The sequence below is a fragment of the Cyprinus carpio genome, chromosome A2 (assembly GCF_018340385.1).
Source record: "Cyprinus carpio isolate SPL01 chromosome A2, ASM1834038v1, whole genome shotgun sequence".
Lineage (NCBI taxonomy): Eukaryota > Metazoa > Chordata > Actinopteri > Cypriniformes > Cyprinidae > Cyprinus > Cyprinus carpio.
In genome coordinates, this window is record NC_056573.1 from 16344516 (window position 1) to 16368856 (window position 24341).

The window sequence follows — 24341 nt, forward strand, 5'->3', positions numbered from 1 at the left end:
CTGTCACACAGATACTAAAGAGTGTAGTTAAAAAAAAAAAAAAAAAAAAATCTTGCTTTTATGTCTCTGTTCAGTGGTTTTAAATCTTGAAGATAAAAAGCCATATGTACAGATGAACATCAATCTGTCACGTATTTAACCTGCATTTAGTGATGTGATACCTCTAAGATAAGAACGGTAACCTTAGCGCAGAGTTCAGCTGATGCTCCATCCATTACAGACACTTTGACCTGGTTTGTTAGTCCACAGATAGATCTCTCAGCGCTCGCCGCTCAACAGGTCACATCATTCCTCTGCAAACTTTGAAGATGGATGGCTGCAAACTTTTGATCGCTCTCATTAACCCAAACAACAGGCCTAGGCAGATAACAATGTGGCAAGCAGGCTAATGATTTCTCTTGGCCTTGAACATCTCCACCGCCCCTCCAGGGTCATTCCACAGATAGAACAACAGACTGTTGAAAGAGGGGGATGTGGAAGACGAGCAAAGCTTCCAGCTGTTTTCACAAATGCTTTGATTGCTTTGTCCTAATCAGAGTTCAATCCCAACCACCTCCCCCAACCCCCACAGGTCGAATTTCTTGGAAGATATCAATGGATATATCTGTATTAATGAAAAGCATCTAAATATATATATATAAGCAAACAAATAAAATATATAACAAAATACATAAGCCGATATCGACCGATATTGTTTTTTTTTGACAGCCGATGCCGATATCTTGGAAAGCAGGGGGTCGATAGCTGATATAAAGCCGATAGCGATATAAAGCCAATGGATTAAAAAATAAATGTGTATACTTATACTTTAGATGAAAAAGTATTTTTCACAAATAAATAAATATTTAATAAAAAATATAATTTCAAAGAAAGTAAACACTGTAACCAACAGAGCACTTAGTATTCTGGGAAGTTTGTGTACATTGGGAATCATGTTTTTCAAATAAAGCCAGGGTAACACTTATTTTACATACAGCACACAGAGAAAATGACATGATTATGAAAGTGGGCAAATGCATAAAGCGCAGCATAATTTGTTTAAAGTTTAAAGTTCAAAGCATTCAATTCATACGGACTGAACGTCACACAAAGAACACGCGATCATGCTGGATAAAAATGCACACTTCACAAGTTCTCACAGCTGGATTCAACTAAGTTTGTAAGGTTTGTGATATTAAATGTTTAATAGCCATTCAAAGATTTGCTGAAATGATATAAATGCATTTTGCTTAATTCTGACAGCAAACGAGAAAGTATTATAATGTTTGACTTTCTATTACTAATAATATAAAATCAATCATTATAATACTTTTTGTATACATTGATTCCTTTATTTAACCGCACTATCTGATTATTAGACAGACTTCTATCCATATTATACAGAACTGTTAACAATGACAGTAAACAAGAGGGAGAATGTGAGCACTGTGTGCTGCTCAGGCGCTGCCATTCTTGCCATTCATTCTTTCTCAAAATAAAAGTCACGCCTCAAACACATCGGCTAAGCAGAAAAACTTGCCAAAAAAACTTGAAAATGCCAAATATCGGCCTATTTATCGGCCTTGGCGATATATCGGTCGACCACTAACATTAATTCATAAGCTGTTTCTGAACAAAAGCAGTTTATTTAAGATGCCAAAGCATCTCCTGCATTGATTACAATTCAAACACAACAGCCTCTAGGCTCCCATTACCAGTCATTCTTTTTAAATGAACCTTGACAGCATCCACTATGGAACAGCTTTTGATATTCAGCTCTGAATTGTAATATGTTTTCATCCATGTGAGGACCACAGTGAGTAGACCTACTAGAAGCAGCTGTTTACCATGGAGAAGAAGGTGAACTTAATAGCTTGGAACGAAGAACGTACATATCCTTTGTGGTTCGTTGATGTGAAAAACAGCTTTCACACCCACCAAATGAACCAACTCTGATACCTTGGCTGGAAAACCCAAATTAAGATGTTTTGGAATATTTTCTAGCTGGTAACTGTCCATGTTGGACCAGCATCAAACCAGCTACCAGGTAAAGATGGTAAAGTTGGTTTTTCAAACTTGATGGCTGTCAATAAGCAAATAGCCAGCTTGGACCAACTAATGCCTAGCTTAGATTTACTAATAACCATCTTAGACCAGATAGAGACCAAATATCATGTTCGACAAACACAGATTCTCCAACAGGGATAATAGGGACTGTTAAAAGCTCTAGTGTGAAAATGTCCTACACAAAAAAACATATACACACTAACCTGGTTGATGATATAAATCCCATAGTCGATCTTCTGTCTGCGCAGGACTGGGTGCAGGTAGTGAAGCCAATATTTCAGGTGGTTGTCTCTGTGCCTGAATGGGATGATGATGGCCACCTTTTGTTTCGGCCGGCAGTCCGGAGGAGTGTATTTCCCCCCTTCGGTCACATTAGGGTTCTCTCTCTGCACCCGCTCGAGGGTTATCTGGGAGCTGAATTCGATGAGGAGACGTCCCACTGCAGAGAAGAAAAGAGGCTCAGTGATACATATAAGAAGTTACAACAGCATTACTTCACAGCAGAGTGAATTTGGGAATGATTATTACAATTATAATACAATCACCACTAGCTGTCTTTCCAGCAGAGGGAGCGCAAAATGTTTTCTTTCACTCCCTCTTCCTCTTCATTGATCCACAGATCTTAAGTTGAGACAACCAATCAATAAAGCAGAATAAGGCTTGTTTACATGTTCACACAAAGACTTTGCAGGAGTCTTAACAGTAAAAGATTTCGCTACTACACCTAGCCAAAATCTAATCCCTATTTGCTGGTGAACTGACGTAGTTTTGGCCGCAGGGACTTCGACAACACTCATTAGTAAAGGAGTCTATGCTGCTACTGAATATGTATGGAGAGCCATTTTTAGGTAGCAGCATTATGTTTTCCCATCTGATAATAAAGATTCATTCTGTCTATAAAAATCGAATGCATAGCAAATCAGCTATTGTAATCGAATCAAATATGTAAACAAGTCTAGATTAGACACAAATGTGTTACCTTTCAAGGATGATTGTGTTTCCTTTATCAGGCAAGTTTTTTCCCCGATCTGTAAATCAGCAAATGCAATGGTTCCTAAACTGGGGTCCATAAAGGATTTCAAGTGGTCTTCGAGTTGATTGGCTATTAACTTGGGACTTGGGGTAAAAAAATAAAGCTAAATTAACCAAATAATTAAACTTGGCAAGAATCACTGAATTAATTTTAACACTGCAATGAATCAAATTAAATCAACTCATAGCAATGACCTAATAAACTGGGTTAAAATTACTTTGTAATGTTTCTGTTGTGTCACTGAAGTTGTATGATTCTTGCGAAATACAGTGAAGCTTGGTCAATTTGGTTAATTTACGTTCATTATCAAAAAGTAGAAGTCAAAGTGAGGATGTTTCCTTGTGGTGCACAAAAATTTAGTACCATATAAGTCAAATACTGGATTTGTAGGCCCATATTAGATTTGTATTTGTGCCTCCTAAATTTTCATAGATTATCTTTACTGCAATCTAACACTCATGTAAAGTTAATCTGTAAAATACTAATAATTTATGAACAGTTAAATGTAACCTTTGCAAATCTCAAAATGGATTTTCGTTTTTTAAACAGTACATTATAATGTTGTGCTACCTATTCTACTTGAAGCATTTAAAGACATTTTTTTTACTATTTATTTAGAGAAAATAGAACCATATATTGTTTATTAGTCATGAAAATACATGAGACATGAAAATAATTAGCACCTTCTCTGTATCTGTAATATTTTAGATATTGGTGTGTCTCTCCTATTTCAAAATAAAGAGAAATTTGCACAGAGAAGTGGTCCATCACGCTACAGCATTTAAGAACCACGGCTCTAAGGAATACTACCATTCAAAAGTTTGGTTTTGTTAAGTTTTTTTTTAAATGTTTTTTCTGTGCACTACTTATTAAGAAATTATGCATTAAATTGCACAATTTGTTTTGTGCTGTTTTTTTTTTCAGCACAAAACACATTTCATGTAAACTGTAATATTATTTTAATATATATATATATATATATATTCATGTATATATATAAAACACATTTCATGTAAACTGTAATATTATTTTAATATATATATATATATATATATTGTATTTTGATCAAATAAATACATTGGTGAGTGTAAGAGGCTTCTTTTTTTTTTTTCTAAAATATTTTTTGATTGGTAGTTTTTAATGGTATTATTTTTAGATGCTTGTTAATTTAGTTTTTTTGTCTTTTTTTAGTGTTTGGACATATGTTGTAAAAGATCTAACATCAAGCAACTCTGTGAAATCTGACCCCTTGACACCTGGAAGTGATGGAGCTTACAGCAATTGAGCTGACCTTGGCAGCAGCAGAAGCAGCTACTCAGGTACCATCTCATCAATTTAGATGTGAAGAACAGCAGCTTTGTGTACATCTCACAGCCTGCTACTCTATTTTTGGTGCCAGAAGACAGGTCTGGTTAAAAATACATTTATAGTTGATTATACGTAAGGCCTACTGCTGCACCTGCACTCGTTTCCCTATCAGCCATATCATTAAACTAAGCAGCAGCAGGTCAGCAGGGTATAGCACGGCTGTTTGCGGATGTAATTGAGACATTGTTCCTGTCCGGAGATAAAGGTACTTGTCCTTAGAGAACCTTCCGTATGCATAATCAGTGTGTTTATTTCCAGCATTCAGTCAATCAGATACATTGACCATGACAATTTAATAGTCAGATGTTTATAATGGCATTAGCCTTCTGTGGTGTTCTGCAATCTTCATCCTGAGCTCACTTGGATTGTTGTTGTAACTGGCTACTCCTCATGGACACAGAGAAATAGAATGGAAGAAAAAAAGCGTTGTTGTGTCCACCAACCTCATTACAAGGTCCTTCTTTCAATAAATCCAGTGTGTGGCGTCACCGTGTGCTGTTCCCCTCTTTCTCTGCAAAGGTCCCTTTGAAGTAGTATCTACAAAGGCTCACTGGATTCAACTACTTCTAATAAGCAGTGTTATGAGTAAGGCAAGCAGTCAAGTGGCATGCATGGAAGGGAATGGAGAGAATGGTCTAGAGCAGTGGTTCCCAAATTGGGTGCGCAGACTGACTACCAGGTATGTGCAAGAGAATGATTTTGATGATCTGTGTGCAAACATGCAGGCCCATCTCACTAAAAAGTGTAGTAAGTAATATTCTTTTTTATTTATAACTGAAATTTTGATGTTTTCTAATATACAGTCAGGGCTTGACATTAACACCTGCCAACCCGCCAAATGCGAGTGGATTTCGCAGTAGATAAAACTGCACACAGAAGTAACATACTGCGGTAAAACTTTGGTTTTTATGTTTATAACACATGTGACCCTCTCTGTGAAATCCAGGCTAGTCTCAAAATCTAATTATGAGATAACAAGCATCGAAGTTTGATTTCCACCATTAATTTCACTATAATTTCAATCTTTGGCATGGCTCTACTCAGACAATATTAAAGATATAAAGGTTACATTTTCCCAGAATGTTCTTTGCCTTATGAAGGATGATTTTATGTAGAAAACAGTAAATCACAAAAAATGACTTTAGCTTGGTTTTTACAGAGAGGGTCACATATAGCCTAGTTAAGCAACATGACATGACCAATAGATGTTCCTGTCCGGAGATAAAGGTACTTATCCTTAGAGAACCTTCCGTATGCATAATCAGTGTGTTTATTTCCAGCATTCAGTCAATCAGATACATTGACCATGACAATTTAATAGTCAGATGTTTATAATGGCATTAGCCTTCTGTGGTGTTCTGCAATCTTCATCCTGAGCTCACTTGGATTGTTGTTGTAACTGGCTACTCCTCATGGACACAGAGAAATAGAATGGAAGAAAAAAAGCGTTGTTGTGTCCACCAACCTCATTACAAGGTCCTTCTTTCAATAAATCCAGTGTGTGGCGTCACCGTGTGCTGTTCCCCCTCTTTCTCTGCAAAGGTCCCTTTGAAGTAGTATCTACAAAGGCTCACTGGATTCAACTACTTCTAATAAGCAGTGTTATGAGTAAGGCAAGCAGTCAAGTGGCATGCATGGAAGGGGAATGGAGAGAGAATGGTCTAGAGCAGTGGTTCCCAAATTTGGGTGCGCAGACTGACTACCAGGTATGTGCAAGAGAATGATTTTGATGATCTGTGTGCAAACATGCAGGCCCATCTCACTAAAAAGTGTAGTAAGTAATATTCTTTTTTATTTATAACTGAATTTTGATGTTTTCTAATATACAGTCAGGGCTTGACATTAACACCTGCCAACCCGCCAAATGCGAGTGGATTTCGCAGTAGATAAAAACTGCACACAGAAAGTAACATACTGCGGTAAAACTTTGGTTTTTATGTTTATCAAACACATGTGACCCTCTCTGTGAAATCCAGGTTAGTCTCAAAAAACTAATTATGAGATAACAAGCATCGAAGTTTGATTTCCACCATTAATTTCACTATAATTTCAATCTTTGGCATGGCTCTACTCAGACAATATTAAAGATATAAAGGTTACATTTTCCCAGAATGTTCTTTACCTTATGAAGGATGATTTTATGTAGAAAACAGTAAATCACAAAAAATGACTTTAGCTTGGTTTTTACAGAGAGGGTCACATATAGCCTAGTTAAGCAACATGACATGACCAAGAGAGTGCAGTTTTCCCTGAAAACCAAGATTGCAAATTTGAAATTGTTTTTATACAAGAGTTTAAATAAGTAGTTAATATTAAGTGACTTATATTTTAGTACAATATTGTCAATGTTGACTGTTTTTGCTTGATTTGGTTAACAAAAATAGTTCCAAACAAAGATCACAGCAGAACAGTTGCACATCTCTGAGCAACACACAGCAGTGTTTCCTTACTGAATGATTCTGCGTTTTTTGAATAAATAATTTGAGTCAATGATTCAGTGATCCATTCATAAAGACAGGCACTTTCTTCATTCTTGAATGAATCTCCCGTCTGAATGAATCGATTGAATGAATGCCTCAATGTCTCAGTAAGACACACACTTGCTTCCACCTACTGACGGTTTACTTTCATATTTAAAAGTAGCTTGTCTTTACTTTTTTTCCAATATTACATATTTGTATATTTAAAAAATGCTTTAAAACACCAAGCTCATAACATTACTTATGCTGTTGTAATTTTGCAGTGTAAATTTCATCCTGCAGTATCTGGACAAATCTGGGACTTATGTGAGGATCCTGTTTATGGACTTCAGTTCGGCCTTCAACACAATCATCTCAACACTCCAGACCAAAAAAAAAAAAAAAAACAGCTCTCTGTTCCTAGCTCTATCTGGCAGTGGTTCACCAGCTTTCTGACAGAAATTTATGTCAAACTGCTGCACCATCAGCCCTGGTGCCCCACAGGGATGTGTTCTCTACCTACTGCACTTCTCCATGTACACCAACGACTGCACCTGTACTGACCCCTCTGTCAAGCTCCTGAAGTTTGCGGACAACTCAACAGTCGTCAACCTTATCCAGGAAGGTGATGAGTCTGCTTATAGACAAGAGGCTGAGCAGCTGGTGTTCTGGTGCAGTTATAACAGCCTGAAACTGAACACGCTCAAAACTGTGAAGGTGATTGTGGACTTCAGGAGAAACCCCCCAGCACTCCGCCCAATCACCATCATGAACAGCACTGTGGCTGCAGTAGAGTTATTCAGGTTCCTGGGCACCACCATCTCTCAGGACCTGAAGTGGGACAGTCACATTGGCTCAACTGTTCAAAAGGTCCAACAAAGGTTGTACTTCCTTTGCCAGCTGAGGAAGTTCAACCTGCCACAGGAGCCGCTCACCCAGTTCTACTCAGCAGTCATTGAGTCTGTCCTGTGCACTACAATAACTGTCTAGTTTGGCTTAGCTACAAAATCAAATATTAGAAGGCTACAGAGGAAGGTCCGGACTGCTGAAAGGATTGTTGGTGCTCCCCTGCCAACTCTTGAAGAACTGTATCAAGAGTGAGCGAAAAGAGCTCAGAAAATCACTCTGGATCCTTCACATCCAAGCCATCTTCTTCCTGAACTTTTGCTGGCTGGTTGGCGCTACAGAGCACCAAACACCAGGACAGCCAGGCACAATAAATGTTTCTTCCCCCAGGCAATCTACCTCATGAACAGTTAAATGCTCTGCCTATTGTGACAATAAGACTTAAATATATTTGATACCACCCATCTTATTCCATACACTTACTCGACCTTATTCCAACTACAGCACTCTGTACATAAAATTTTTGTCCATTTTGTCCTCTCTGTACTCGAAGCTTCTGAAAGTGAAAGTCGTGATATTTGCCAAGTATGGTAACCCATACTCAGAATTGGTGCTCTGCATTTAACCCATCCAAGTGTATACACACAGCAGTGAGAAGTGAACACACCGTGAACACACACCCGGAGCAGTGGGCAGCTATATCCAGCGCCCGGGGAGCAACTGGTGGTTCAGTGCCTTGCTCAAGGGCACTTCAGCCATGGGTATTGAGGGTGGAAGAGAGCACTGTTCATTCACTCCCTCCCACCTACAACTCCTGCCAGCACCGAGACTCGAACCCACGACTTCTGACTTCTAAATGCATTCATGCTACATTTCAATTTCATTAAACTGTGTAAATGCATCTAAATGCCACTTCAGCTGCTTTTGTTTCTTCTGCAGTGGAAAGATCAGTTTTAATACTGATTTCATTTTATTAGTGACAGCCCTATAGTGTTATTACATAATATTAAGAGAAATTATTCTTAATATTATTATTATTAATTATTAATAAACTATAAGAATTTGATATGAAAGATGACATATGCATTTAATAAGGTTAGGGGGAAATGCCCTTTAAACAGGCAAAAAATTACCTGGAAATCAATTTAAATAAATTTTAGTATGCAGTAACTTTAGTCATATAAAACATTATTTCCCAACAACAAAATTGTGGCTAGTGAAAATGCTGAGTGGATATTTGTATTATTGCAGTTAAACATGTGGTGTTTAACTAGAGCAAGGTGGTGGGGGTGCTTGACACGTCAAACACTAGAAAGGGGTGCACACTGCAAATAGTTTAGGAACCATGGTCTAGAGCGATGAATACTTTGCGATCCAAACAGCTGCAACAGCTGCTCTCGAACAGAATGTTCCCTGCACTCTGATCGCAAAGACTGAGGGCACTGATAAGATTGGAGGAGGTAAACAATTACCTCCAGTTCTTCCACCAGCTCATTGTAACATCCTTATTGATAGTGCAGCATAGTTTCAGCTTCAGTCAACACACCCAAAGAATGTCTGATGAATACTACATAAAAGAGCTGAAATACACTATTTTCAATCTCACTGACGACTAGCTAATATGTTATTTCTGGAAGCCAGGGTAAACAGATTTTTACAAGGATCGTAAGGTATGGCTTTATTATTAGTCTTTAAATATATATACAGTATATATATATATATATATATATATATATATATATATATATATATATATATATATATATATATATATATATATATATATATTGTGTGAATGTAAAACTATCTGAATTTACTTGGATGTTATATTTTGAGAAATGCAATATATGTTTAGATACTTTCAGATACACATATTTAATATATATATTCAGATACTTTCACATTCAGAACAAAACACTGTAATATTTAAATCTGACACATGTAATATTTTAAATGATAATACTGTATTATTTAAATATGATACATATGATAAACATCATATGCAATGTTGCATATATTTATTAATTATAATGTAATAGTTTATTAAAAACAAAATATTTAAAACTGTATATATTATGACGATATATTTGCTATATTTATTATAATTATTAGTTATGTTTTACTGTGATTATCAAAATTAATTTATGTATAAATTATATTAATATATAATATACAATTATTAATTGTAATGCAAATTATATTAATATAGAATATAATGCACACAAAAGTATATATACACACACACACACACACACACACACACACACGCGTGCGCGTGCGCACACACACGCACATCCACCATGGTCTTTCTGAATACTCGATTTTGATTGGCTGGCAGGTATGCATTAAAACCGTTTACTTCACATGTAATACCAAGTCAGTTTAATCACCGTTCTATATTAATGTGCTGATTTCATTCACACACACACACACACACACACACACACACACACACACACACACACACACACACACACACACACACAAACACTCACAGGGAGAGAGAGAGAGAGAGAGAGAGAGAGAGAGAGAGAGAGAGAGAGAGAGAGAGAGAGAGGGAGAAAGAGAGTCTCTCTCTCTCTCTCGATAGGTCAATCGGGTGGTTGCCTCCGTGGAGTGTATTAAAATCGATTAATGCACACCTAGCCATGCATTATCCCTTATACATATATATATATATATATATATATATATATATATATATATATATATATATATATATATATATATATATATATATATAAATAATCAATTGAAAACAATAAATATGTTACCTTATTATTAGTTTTAATATTATTATTTACTGTTTTTACTATGATTTTCACTATTGCTGATTTTAAATATATCTTTGAAATACTATCTTCACAAGCAGCTCTTTCGTTTTTCCCACTTCCCAAACCTATAGAAAATAGCATTACCAAAATGGCCACCAAGGAACTTGCTTGCCTTAAAGGGACTTTGACTGCATCCAACACGTCATTATATAATATCAGGCAGGCCACCATGAGGGATAAGCCAAGTGAAAATGTAATATACTGTACTGTAGGTGCCTCGAAGCATAAAGGGTTTATTACCTGGATCTTTTGGCCACACACACTCACTTATTTGGCTTTCTATCTATAATTCTTTCTCTATTTCCATCACACTTTCTCCTGACCCCTGCAGAGCTCTAGCATGGCTCTCAGGCCAACTGCCAACAAAGTTATGCAACATCACCACAAATAATAATGAAGACAACTGGAGAACGGGAGAAAGGGGGGTGGGGGGGTGAGTCACATACTGTACTGTAGAGAGAAAGGTAGTAAGAGAAACTAATCCTGTCAAAGGCACTACCACATCATCACCACACAAATGTCACCAATTGGGTCATAGTTGGAGGGAAGGTCAGGCTTTTCCTGTTCAGACAGGAGATTTGTAGTATCTGTAAAATCTGCTTAACTTAAACTGTGTTCAAGCACAATCCAATTATTTCTCTTTACTTTGACACCTGCTGTGATGCTCAAATCCAAACAGTGAGAACATCCTCCACCCAGCTGTAACCTTTAGCAGGTTTTTAGCCAGATATCTAAAACGCTGTTCTAAGAGGAGGGAGCATGTGTTCTGCAACAAGAGTGTTTCACATTTTTCTAATGTTACATTTCAAATTATGAAATCCCTTATATACATACATTATATATATATATATATATATATATATATATATATATATATATATATATATATACATATACATATATATTCTATTCTGGCTCCTGCGATGGGTAGGGGGCAACCCATCCCTGTGCGTTGAGCCGACCTTATATATATATATATATATATATATATATATATATATATATATATATATATATATATATATATTTCTAATGTTTTTTGTAGTGACTTCTGATGAACTTCTGATGTTTTTAAAATGATTAAAAAATAAATTATGTCATAATTTATCAGTATGTTTAAGTGTTTTTTTTTCTTATTATTATTATTTTTTCCTGTACATACAATAAATGCCAATGGTGGTTTTGGTCCCCACTGCCTTTTTCTTGTTTAGAAAAAAAGTATCTGAAACATTCTTGAGTCATACAGGTTTAGAACAACAGGAACATGAATAACATGAACAACTGAAACCAGCAACCGATAACATTAAACATTGTTTCACTCTTATTTTTTTAGACATGTAGAATCCTAATTTTGGCAGTCAGCCATAATTCATTTATTCTGCTAAGATAAAGATAAATTACAAGATAAAGAAGTTTACAAGATAACATTACTGTAAAGCTGCTCCTTTGAATTTCATTCCAATTTAATTCAAATTCCAACCACAATTCTGCATCCTGTTCGCTCTACCTTAATTCAGATTCAATACAATTTCAGGAATTCATTCAGGAATTTGAAGGGCGTTCTAAATTAAATTCTGAAAGCTACAGTATCCTGGAATTTTTTTATGGTATAATGTGGTCGTTTAAACTTCAAAATATATCCAATTGTCATGGTTTTCCATCCGATATCCTCACTGTACCATGGTGTGTTTTTGTGGGGGCCATTTAATCAAGAGAGGATGAAAAGTGAGATTAGTCACAGCAAATGTTTTTAAGACACCCTGGGTCATTCCCGTGTTCTACGGCTAGGTCTCCAGCTATGGTGAAAGAGTGTTGGCCGCCCAGTGAACTACACAGCAGAGCCACGTGGCTGTAAGTGACCACTGAAGCAGAAGAGAGAGAGAGGGAGAGGAAGAGGAAATGATGAACAGATGGAGGAGTCAGTGAACATAACACTGCATGCTGAGAGCCATGAGAAGTAAAGCAGGAGAGGGAATGAAGGTGGGGAGGAGAGAGTGGGAGGACAGAACTGGAGGCGAACAGTCAGAGAGACAAAAAAAGAGAGAAAGACAGAGAAATGGGCTGAAGGAACATGACTAAGGGGGAGTGGGCAGGAGAAGAGAGCTATAATGAATGTCTCAAAAATTTGAGATGGCACTTGGGCTAGAAGATATATTGAATATTTTGCAATACATTAACAATTATGTTTTTTTTAATGTAACTATTATTCTCATTTTTTTTGTTTGTTGTAATTAATTTATTTTTTTTATGAATCATAAGAAGTATGATTGTGAAAAAATGTACCTTCTTTACTTCTCACATTTTTATATTTCTTAGGAAACATTCTATGATTACTATTTTTTTAAAATATTTTTCTGTAAATAACTTTGAATTACCACTACAGATGGTAGACAACCAAAATGGGTAATGCCGCCGGGCGTACCGCCGCCGCAGGGCCGCGGCGTTAACTGCAAATCAGTCGTGTGTTAAAATCATTCGTGAAACTACCGCCAGGTGGCGCAAAGGGACGGGTTGCGAACTGAATGTAATTGTAAAATGAAAGGAAGACGTTAAACAACAATAACATTATAATATACATTATAACATCCTTAAAAGCCATTAAAAATAGGATAGTCTTAGGCTACAGTCTACTCAGCAAAAAATAAAAAATAAAACTTTACACAAAGGCTCTTATGCATGCTATTGTTTTTAAACAGTCATTTTATATATATATACTCATACCAAGAATGAACCGAAATGAAAACATTTTAATCCGTATATACGGATTAAAATGTTTTCATTTTGTTCATTCTTGGTTTAAAAATAATAATAATAATAATAATCTTCAGGTTCCATTTGCAGAGCGAAATGAGAACGGTCCAGCATTTACAAATAATTCTTATTAACTCTGTTATTATTCTTGATTTTTTAAACTGCTAACACGTTGCATTTTTTTAATTATGCCTTTACTGTGTGACCAATAATTGTGAATTGTGACTTTGATCGCGCTGGTGCCTCACGCGCACATATTCATTGGAAACAGCAGTTGTTCACCGAGCCATGCGGCGTGAGCAGCGGGCCACTTTGGCATAATTTTGCTAATTATGATTTTTTTTTTTTGTCGATACTGAAACACGTGTGAAATCCAAAGCCTAATGAATAAGAGTTTAGCTTCAAATGGGCAACATGTTTGGATTTGTCCTGAATGAGAGAGATAAGCCCAACATAATGTATCGCTTTATATTATTTTTAATTATTATTTTTTTGTTGTTGTTTATAAGCCAATATTATTATATAGCCTGCTGCAATTATATTTATCCATTAGAATTATATATTTGTAATTCTTGTTCTGTTCTGATAATTTTTTTAAATTTAAAGGATTTGTTGTAAAGTGAAGGGAACTAAAAATGTCCTGTTGGTACATTAGCCTATAGCTATATTAGGCCTGCCGTTATTATTTCTGAATGTAATAAAATGCAACTCTCACAAATGTAATTTATTTTTTAGCGGGTTTTCGTGTATGTTTTTATCCAGCTTTATTTTTCCATTGCATCTAAAAATGACTTTGTGCATCACATTCACTTCGTGAACAAACAAATATAACTTCAGATCTGTCTCCTGTGTTGCTCAGCTGTGGATGATTTCAAAATGTTTGATATAAAGGTTGCTGTCACATTTTATACAGGAATTGTTCATTTAAAAAAAAAAAAAAAATCAAATTATATTGTTAGTTTTTATGCTAACATGCACTCAAGTCTTCGGATACTATACAAGATAAAAGTTCATTTAGGCTAGCATGCACTGTGAATTTTACCGTTTCAACTTATAAACTCCTTGAGATTTTAAAGTCAGTTTAATAGTATTGAAATTCAAGTTGAATCTCGAAAAAAAAAAATTTTTAATTAAATTATTTCTATGAATTAATAAGTTAGCATGACTTTTTCATCATAGCATTTTTTACGAGCTGTATTCGTTTTTCTGAAACCAAGCACCCACTTTTTTTCTTTTTTAAATCTATGAATCGCTCGCATATCTCCTACAACCTACAAATAAGGGCTAATAGAGGTTCTTTCTTTAATTATTTATTTATAATGTTTATTCTTGAAGAAAATAAGTATTTATTCTTTAATAAAATAAGTATTTATTCTTTAATAAAATAAGGGATCCAAATATTTGTAATGTACAATAATATAGGCCTATATCTGCCTGCAGTTAAAAATTTATATTTGTTTTGATTCATCCATTCATGTTACAATTAGCCTATTCTAAAAATAAAAATAAATAATGTCATAAAAAAATGCCATCGGTCTGAATAAATTTTACCATTATAGAGTTGGGGTAGTAATTTAGGAGGTTAAAATACAGTGAAATTACAAATGGCATGGGATTTTAAAGCATGACAACTGAAGGTCTATGAAACATTTGATGCATTTTTTTTAAACAATGGCACTTAAAGTTTTCAACTACAATTTTACTATTTCAACCATATAGCCTGTGAATAAATAAATAAAATGCATACTTTTCAGTTAAAGAACACTGAGAGTGTAGGTTGCTTCTGGTGTTTGGATTTGTACTTCAATATAATGAGCTCCAAGTTTAAGGATAGCCTACACTAGTTGTATTTTTATTTATTTTTTACTCTCTATTTAACAGCATTAACTTACAATGAAATACGTCTTCCTTCAGGCAGACTGAATGTTTTCCTGTTTTGCTAAATGTTGGGTCAGTTTGCGCGAGTCCCGCGCGCTGTGAAGCGGGAGCAGCTTACGGAGGATTCCGCTTGGTCTTAAAGCCTTCCGCAGACGCCTACGTTCACAAATAACAATGATTTTGGCAAAAATAATGATTAATTATCAATTGTTAATTTGTTATTATTTTGGTCTAGTGAAAATAATAATATGGGCTGCGGGAAAATAATGAATAAAAAGAGAAGGGCTGCTGTGAGTGCAGGCATGTTTCTACCCAGTAACATGACAACACACCGTTCCTCACAGCCAAAAAACAGACCGAGCTCAGTTCAGCTGGAGGGGGCTGGGGTAGTTCTGTATAGCCTGTGGGGGTCGAGATAAAGGTGTGAATTTCTTGCTCTTTCATATGGACAGTCTTATGAGGGTTTCAAACTTGCAGAACAGGTTTTAGGACAACTTTAAAGAAAGGTTTGATCACTACAAATGTTGACTACTGTATAGCGCAATAAAGTTTATTAGTTATTATAACTTAATTTCAGAGGAAGTTGCCTTAACTTAAAAAAAAAAAAAAAACTGTTGCATTAGGGCTGGGCGATAAAAAAATCCCCGATTTCTTTCACAAAAAAATCCAATTTAAATCGATTTTTTTTTGCCTCCCTACTTAAAATCAATATTCAAATGACAAACAAATTGTTCAAAACAAGTTTTAATATAAAAATATATTATTTTTTAATACTAGCCCATCATGCATCTAACCATCCACTCGGCGTTAAGAGCTGTTCAGAGAAAAACTGCCAGCTCCGCAGTGAGTCAGTGTCATGGACGTAGGACAGACCAAGTGTAGGCCTAAATCAGTTTTCTAGTCTATATTTTCATCTCGTTATGCCGCTGGTTTAGGTTATGTATTTATTTTTATTTCTTATATCAATTATTTGTAAATATAGCAGACACTGTCTAACCGTGTCTACACCGGACGGCCTTGTTCATATAGGGCGAAACATCTCTCTCACTCGGCAGTACAGTAGGCCTATGTGAGCGGAGTGGAGCAGCAACAATTTCCCTCCGCGCTCAAATACTTGAATATAAATAATAATTCACATTTTGCATATGCATTACAAAGTAAAAAATTTTTTACATGCAATTATCCAAAATAAAACCAAACAAGATTTGTAATGAAGATAAAATATGTAGACAAATAAGAATAAATGCTGCGTGCACTCAGCATCATGCAGAGCAAATCTTGCACTGATATTTTACGGAATATTATACAAACCTGCATTTAAATGCGGCTGCAATTTATTTATTTATTTTATTTATTTATTTTTACTTTACTTAAATTATATGAAAGCAAGCAAAGAAGACTCCATTTAAAATCACTGAAGTTGTCAATTAGTGAAGCTCTTTTTTTTTTTTTTTTACATCGTGTGCACTTTGTTGATAAGTGAGGACTTAATCCATCCATTCTTTAGAGTTGCAATGATTTAGTTAAATCGTGCAGGTTTAATTTATTCGTTTCTTGTTTTAATTAGGCCTAAATAATGGGAGCGAAATGATACAGTGCCTTACGTTTTACTAAAATAAAGAAAATAATTTATAAAACACGCAAGCCTAGCTCACAATAGGCTATCACTTTTAATGCTCCGATGCAAAGTAAACCACATTTTCTTTTTAATAATATAACACATAATTCTTATTATATAAATAATACTGCACACTATTTAAATGTGTCTAATCTAAAAATATGGTGTAGAGAAAATATAAGCACAGGCTCATAGGCTTGACATTTATCCTGCTTGAATCCGTTCTAAGAAACGCACATATCTTCATAAGGACTAAACTTTCATCTGTGAATATTAAATATTTTTTCTTTCATTTTCCCCGACTGCAATCAAATATAACACTTCGGTGAGGCAAAGCTGACGTCTATTTGCGAAAATGTGCTTTGATGCGCTTGTTTGAAAACCTGTGATTAAAGCGCCACTCAGCGGTCAAAAGCTGCAAATGCACTTTGCAGACGCCGCGGCGGCGGTACGAGCGGCGGTAGAAACGACGTTTTGGATGTCCACCTACTGTATGTATGAAATATTCTATATACATATACTTGCCTTGCCATTTATTTAGCAAAATAATCAAATTAAATTGATCCAAAGTGACAGTAAAGACATTTATGAATGGTGTTAAGGAGTTCACTTTGGTTCCGAACTACTTAGATGTCTGAGCCCGGAGAAGCCGTGATTGACACACTATGTTACTATGCTCACTTGATTGCCCTGTGCTAAACCAAAAACGTATAGACGAATGTTGACGTTGAAATCCAAAGTGGTCCATTTATTTTAATACAGCATTGTCCATAGCAGTTTCCATCAGTGTAACAATACAAAGCGCCGCGCGCAAGCGGTCAAAAACCCTTTGCCCTTCCGGGTCAAACACCTGTAGACAACATTGTATCTGCTGCCTTTATACCTGAGGCCAAGTTACAAACATGCGCCACCCAGTGTTAAACAAAGAAATTACAACCCAAATACAAAGCGGCATTTGGCTCTAACAAATGGTATAAGCACTGAATATAAACAAAATGTTTATTGAGCACCAAATCAGCATATAAGAATGATTTCTGAAAAGATCACGTGACACTGAAGATACTGGCTTTAATGGCTTTAGCTTCGCCATCAGAAAAATTAATTATATTTCAAAATATAAAGTAAAATAGAAAGCGTTATTTTAAATTGCAATGACATTTCACAGTATTACTGTTTTAACTTATTTTTGACAAAATAAATGCAGCCTTGTGTATATATATTTTTTTTATAAATAAATGCAGTATTTTACACATTTTTCCTTTATTTTGCTGTTTAGTTAGTTCAGATGGTCCATGGAGATGGACCCAGTTTCAGCCATGGAATGCAATAAACATTTTAATAACAATGGCTGACAGGCAGGCAGGCAGGCATACAGACAGACAGACAGACAGACAGACAGACAGACAGACAGGCAGACAGACAGGCAGACAGACAGACAGACAGACGCAATATTGCCAATGCCTAGAACTCTCCAGACCACACAACTTCAGGGTTTAGAGAGGAAAAACCAGACTACATATAGCAGACCAGCAGCTTAACGCATCTCATCCACCTCAACCAACTGCTACTGAGCACAGCGGTTCTCAAAGCAACACTCAGCTCTTCATGTCAGATGTTTAATTAAACCTCAGCTGGTGGTAGTTCAAAGTCAAGTTGTGCAGAAACGTACAAGCCAAAAAGTATAAAGAGTATAGTCTTAAGTTTTCTATATGCTTTTTAAACAATGTAGAACCATTAAATATCATTGAATGGTTCTACATTGTTTCCAGTTTCCTAGAAAAGCACTGATGTGGAGCATTTTCACCAGAAAAAACAGACACTGCACAAGTGGCTGCTATTTAAACAGTTTTGTGATACTCTAAGAAAAAAAATTATTTGTAGATCTGAACATCTGTTGCTTACAATTCTTTAAATTGGAGCCCAAGTCAACTCTCAAAACAACAAGTCAAAAGTCTGTTCAAATAGATGATAAATATAATGCTTAAATAATCGTTTTAATTCTATGAGAACAGGGAAGTTCACATCACAATAGGGGTGGGACGATAAATCGATGTGAGGAGTTTACATTTTTGGGTGAACTAACCTTTAAAGAGCTTGAGCATTAAAAGCAGCAGATGAAAAAACTGCAGTGCTTGTTTATAATAAACAGATCATTATTGTGCATTGGAGAAGATGATAATATAGATCAGGGATAGGCAACGTCGGTCCTGGAGTGCCGCTGTCCTGAGAGTTTAGCTCTAACTAGGGCTGCAACTAACGATTATTTTGCTAATCGATTAATCGGTCGATTCTTTTTACGATTAATCGATGAATCGGTTTATGTACTTATATTTTAGTTTTGCCCATTTTTTCCCCAAGTAAATTATTAACAAAGGGTCTTTATGATTCAACATAGACTTTTTAGAGATTTTAACCATTTTGCATTGTCATATCCTCATCAAAAAACATACCTGGAGTTGTGTTTTATTATGTGTTGGTTATCCTTTGTCAAACTCTTCTGCAATCAAAACACTGACCCATACATACTCTAGCAAATTTCACAAGGAGGTTTCAAGTAATGTTTTCACCATGGCAGTCCTTAGGGCTCCTAAAGTAGTTTAACATCCCGAACAAAGCTTAATAAGGAATCTTTCAGAACATATTTTCACTAAGAATAAAACAATAATATTGCAGTAAATTGCATTTTATTTTTTTTTTCCTGTAAACACACAGCTTATACCTGGGAAACAGCTTTATAGCTTATGCTGTGAAATTGTAAACAATCCTTCGAACAAAGTGCCAATGGCATGAAACCTGAATGGAACTCACATTTTAAAGTAAAATTTAAAGTAAAATCCATCAGAAGGTTGTCCAGAAAAAATTTTTAAACATTAACCTCTCTCATTCAGTCATAATTAGGCTGCAAGACTGAATTATGAACTGGTAAACGACAAAGCTTTAAATGTTAATTGTTAAAAAGCAATGTTATCAGCTTTTACGACTAAACATTTGCAAACAACATTGTTCTGCAGAATCTGCACAAATAAAAGTCTTTGCACACTGTGATTTTGATCGGATTTAAATATGTAGTGGTCCTTTTAACAGTGCAAAATTCAAAAATGTAATAAAGCGATAAAATGTTAAACAAAACAGCCTATGCCTGAACTGACAGGAATTCGACTACCTGTGGGAAATGAGGCAGAACACTATTCACTCATTATTTGAGAAAAACTTTGCATTGCAGTGCAAAAAGGTCAACATGTCCAAATGTTCAGGGTTTAGGCTTGCTCTCTTTTTAGAGGATATGTTTCCTGCCGCAGAAACCCAGCCGCAGTTTGCAGGTTACTCTTCTTTTTTGAAGGCTCAAAGTAAAGTGCTCCCACACTTTGGATGACTTCGTTCGATTAGTTTTATCTTCCGCTTTTTTCTTTTTCTTTCTCGAGCTTACTCCACTGCCGCCTGCCTCACCCATCACGCTGAATGCTGCAGAGACGCTGTGCGGGAAGCACATGACATAAAACGAGGCCAGCTAGTGGCTATTCGCTGCTTCTCCTGCTGTACTGGCTGAGTAAAACCTCCGGTGGCTCATTACTGCCACACTTTGGTCACCGCAGATTTAAAATATGCACGAAATAAATAAAAATTATTTAGCAACGAATCGATTACTAAATTAGTTGACAACTATTTTAATAATCGATTTTAATCGATTAAATCGATTAGTTGTTTCAGCTCTAGCTCTAACCCTAATCAAATACACCTGAACAAGCTAATAAAGGTCTTCAGGATTACTTAGGCTACAGACAAGTGAGGTTTTTTTCAGGGTTGGAGCTAAACTCTGCAGGACATCGGCACTCCAGGACCGGCGTTGCCTACCCCTGATATAGATATTGTTATAGTTATCTTTATATTTGTAGTACTTGTAGATGACCCTCAAATCAGTAGGGAGTCACATGTTGATCTTCACAGAACTCCAGAGAAAATCAGCTCACCCTTTTGTAAAGTTACTCATTTGAGATTTAAGATTCTACCACAGCGAATTTGAACCATCACATCTGACCATCACAATTTGAATTTCACACAGGCCGACACAATAGGGCATCCAAATGCATCTATCACCCTGGGACTCAATAATTCATAGTCTCTGCCCTCAGCGGCAGATCAACACAATCCATGGGGCTCTAGAAATACATCCTGCCCAATTACACATTGTTTAGTGCAGCACTACTTCAAAGGTGAGGACAGAGGTGAAGCGATAACATTTCACAGAGGGTAAGGTTTTACCCTTTACTCCTCTATTCATCGTGTGCCAACCTAAATGGACTGAACCTCGGATGCACCATGTTACTCGACTGGCATTTCAGAGAGCGGCTTGGTGACTCACTGACAGAGTCCTTTGATGGAGCAGTTCCATCACTGCCGGTGTCAGCAAGCCGTAAGTGAGGCAGACACTGGGGAACACTGAGAGTGATGAATGCTAGCATGCTATGCTGCGACCAGGACACAGCATCAAGTCAATGCAGGTGCTTATAAATGATAGAATTCAAATATTTTTCGTACTAATAGCTATGCTAAATAACTGGTTAAAGACAAAGAGGCACAATGACAACAGCGAGATGGAGAAGATGAAAGGTGATGCTGATAAGATCTCTCTTATCGAAACAAGTGACATACTAGAACATTTCACATTTTGAAATCGCTTACAAATCATGTTGGACACTATGATAATGTCTGAAAAATGGGGACATACTGACCTGTTAGTGTGCAGCTCTTATTCCTGATCACTCACTCATGCTTCACTTAGTGAGTGCCCATCCACTTTTTATCAGTGGTCTTCATTCTGGAAGTATTCATGTTTCCAATAAGGATTTTAAAGAGTCTTTATATTTATAAGAGTCAAAATTTATGAGTTATAAGCCATGAGCTGAACAGAGCAGCTATGAGGTGAATTACAGCATTACAAACTTTGATTTAAAGCAAAAAGGTATTTTGGACAGAAAGACAAAAGTTACAAGACTGTTAATGAGGAAAAGAACTATAGTCCCATGAAGTACTGCAAATGACATTATTAAAAAAAAAAAACAATGGAGAAATCTAAAACTTTTGATTTAAAGATGTTCATTATGGGCCTATATATAGAAAAAATATATTCTTACCTGCAAACTCTGGACCAATGAATTTTTTTTAAGGTACTTAAATTAAATAAATAAATACTGAAATCACAAGCTGAAATTCTTTCAGAAAATTCTGATATTAGAATAAAACGGAATATATTCCAGTATTCATATAACACTATTAACATTCAGTGTTGATAATATTTATGCTAGTCTTAAAGCTTGGCGGGTTGGTTTGCACATTGTGATGGACTATTTTTTCACTTAATTATGTTGCTTAATTTAATGACTTATAATAAACATTTTTTTGAATATAATTAGGAACAATGGCTGATCGAAAAAAAAAAAAAAAAAAAAAAACGACACCTGCACATTTCACAGCAATATAGATAGAGACAAGAGACTATTGTTTTTCTTTGCTTTACAACAACATACAGGTATTAGTGATAAAATAATTTAAATTCAAATTTCATGTCCTCATATTTATGGTTGAGCAGCCCTATAATAGCAGGACATTGTACAGTCAGCTGATCATTATTGCAAAATAAACAGCGAAGGGAAGCAGCTGACTGTATATTATCCCTTACACAGCATTCTGCTGCAACCATTTCTCACAAAAAAAGCTCTCACATAAAGCTTCAGTCGATGTCAATCATCCGAAAACATCTCACTTACCACCAGCACTATTTCTGTAATGAAAAGGTGCCATATTCACTGTCTTCGTAAGACTCACTTCATATACACCACATCTTTTGTTCAATACACGAAAACATCCTTTTCAGGACCTGCCAAGCATCCTCTCACATAGTGTACTGTAGGTCCATTCAGCAACATTTCTAAGTGTGCAAGACAAGACCAAAAACACTGACTATACTTAAGATCATCAAGTACTAGTAGCCCACTGGCATCTGAAATGAAATAAAAAGATGGCAGAAGCCATTAATGATGACTCATTCCTATTTCCTTTTGTTGACTAATGATCATGTGGCAAGAGAGACATCTTCCTGTAATTCTCATTAAAAGATTAGAGGTTCTTGTAGCCCTACACTTCCATGAATTCAATCCCACCACAAAGAGTCAAATATAAAACAGCCCTAGTAAGATCTGCAAAGAATTCTGAACAGCAATTTCTGTCAGTAGTGACTCATTCGCATATGACTCTGGTTCAGTGTTACAAATGAACTGTATAAGTCAAAGAAGCAGCTTAACTGCAACAACATCACATTGTGCTTTAATACTGACAGCGTTTCTGGCTGCATAAGCAGTGCATTTATGCAGGTAGTGTGAAAATTGTAACCTGTTTGTAAGGGCGGCAAAATAAATGTGCTGCTTCCATTTGTGGTGTGAAATGGGCCTAATGGAATAAAACAAAAAAGAGAGCAAATAAAGTATTGTATCAGCCTTGAATTCACCGATAGGGTAACACTGAAATGTTTGACACAATTCAGGACTGGCTACACCCCACAATAAATATGGTAAATAAATAGTGAATTACATACAAATCTGTTCAGCACCATAGATATATTTAAAATTACTGACTTTCATGCTATTTCAAACCTGTATGACATACTTTCCTCTGTGGAGCACAAAAGAAGGTTTAGACAACAGTGACCTTATAAAAAAAAAAAAATATATATATATATATATATATATATATATATATATATATATATACATATACACACACACATACACACACACACATTTTTCAAAATATCTACTTTTGTGTCATACTGGTTTGGAATAACATGACAGTGAGTAAAGAATGGCAATTTTCATGTTTTGGGTGAACTATAACAAACAACAAATGGTAAACAAGCAACTAGATGGTTCTCCAATTGAAGATTCCAGTAGTGTTTAAAAAGGCACAGAAAGATTAACTAGCAATAAACAAAAAGTTGGAGCAGTGCTGGATGTCAGGTGCATTCTGGGGAGCTCTGGGAATGGATTCCCCAGTGTGTTGTAAGAGTCTTCCCATTTGTGCCCTGCTCAACCCAGGCAACAGGATTCCATCTTCCTCACTGCCCATGTAACAGATTTGACTTCCAAAAGGGCTAGAAGCCTGGCAATAAAAGGGCCAGCTGAGAGCGACACATAGAGAAGACAGAAAGGATCCTTTTGTTTAGGACTCCCAGCTGCCATCACCCGCAGTCAAACCGGGCCTTTCATGTGAAACCACAGAAGCTGGGCCAACTAGAGGGGGAAGGCAATCTCACACCACTACCTCCATAGGTAATGAGCAGGAGCCGGAAGCACCACCCTAGAGCTGGGAACACACACTTCTGCCAAGCTCTGCTTGGGTGCCATGAAACCAGGCCTATCAATAGCAGAGCTGAAAGCATCTCTGCTCTCAGAGAAACAAAGAAATGTCTAGAAATGGAAAAGATCAGCCAGCAATCACCTCAAAAGTCTTTGATA

General features: G+C 36.0%; 1 protein-coding gene across 4 annotated transcripts in view; it reads right to left on the bottom strand.

Annotated features, from left to right (window-relative positions):
• LOC109046140 (beta-1,4-galactosyltransferase 2-like) overlaps positions 1 to 24341 on the bottom strand; it is a 114378-nt gene that overhangs the window by 58442 nt on the left and 31595 nt on the right. For all 4 annotated transcript variants that reach the window (XM_042775843.1, XM_042775837.1, XM_042775831.1 and 1 more), the window contains one exon: positions 2250 to 2485. In XM_042775843.1, the coding sequence (XP_042631777.1) occupies positions 2250 to 2485 (236 nt within the window). The remainder of the gene's footprint in view (positions 1 to 2249; positions 2486 to 24341) is intronic.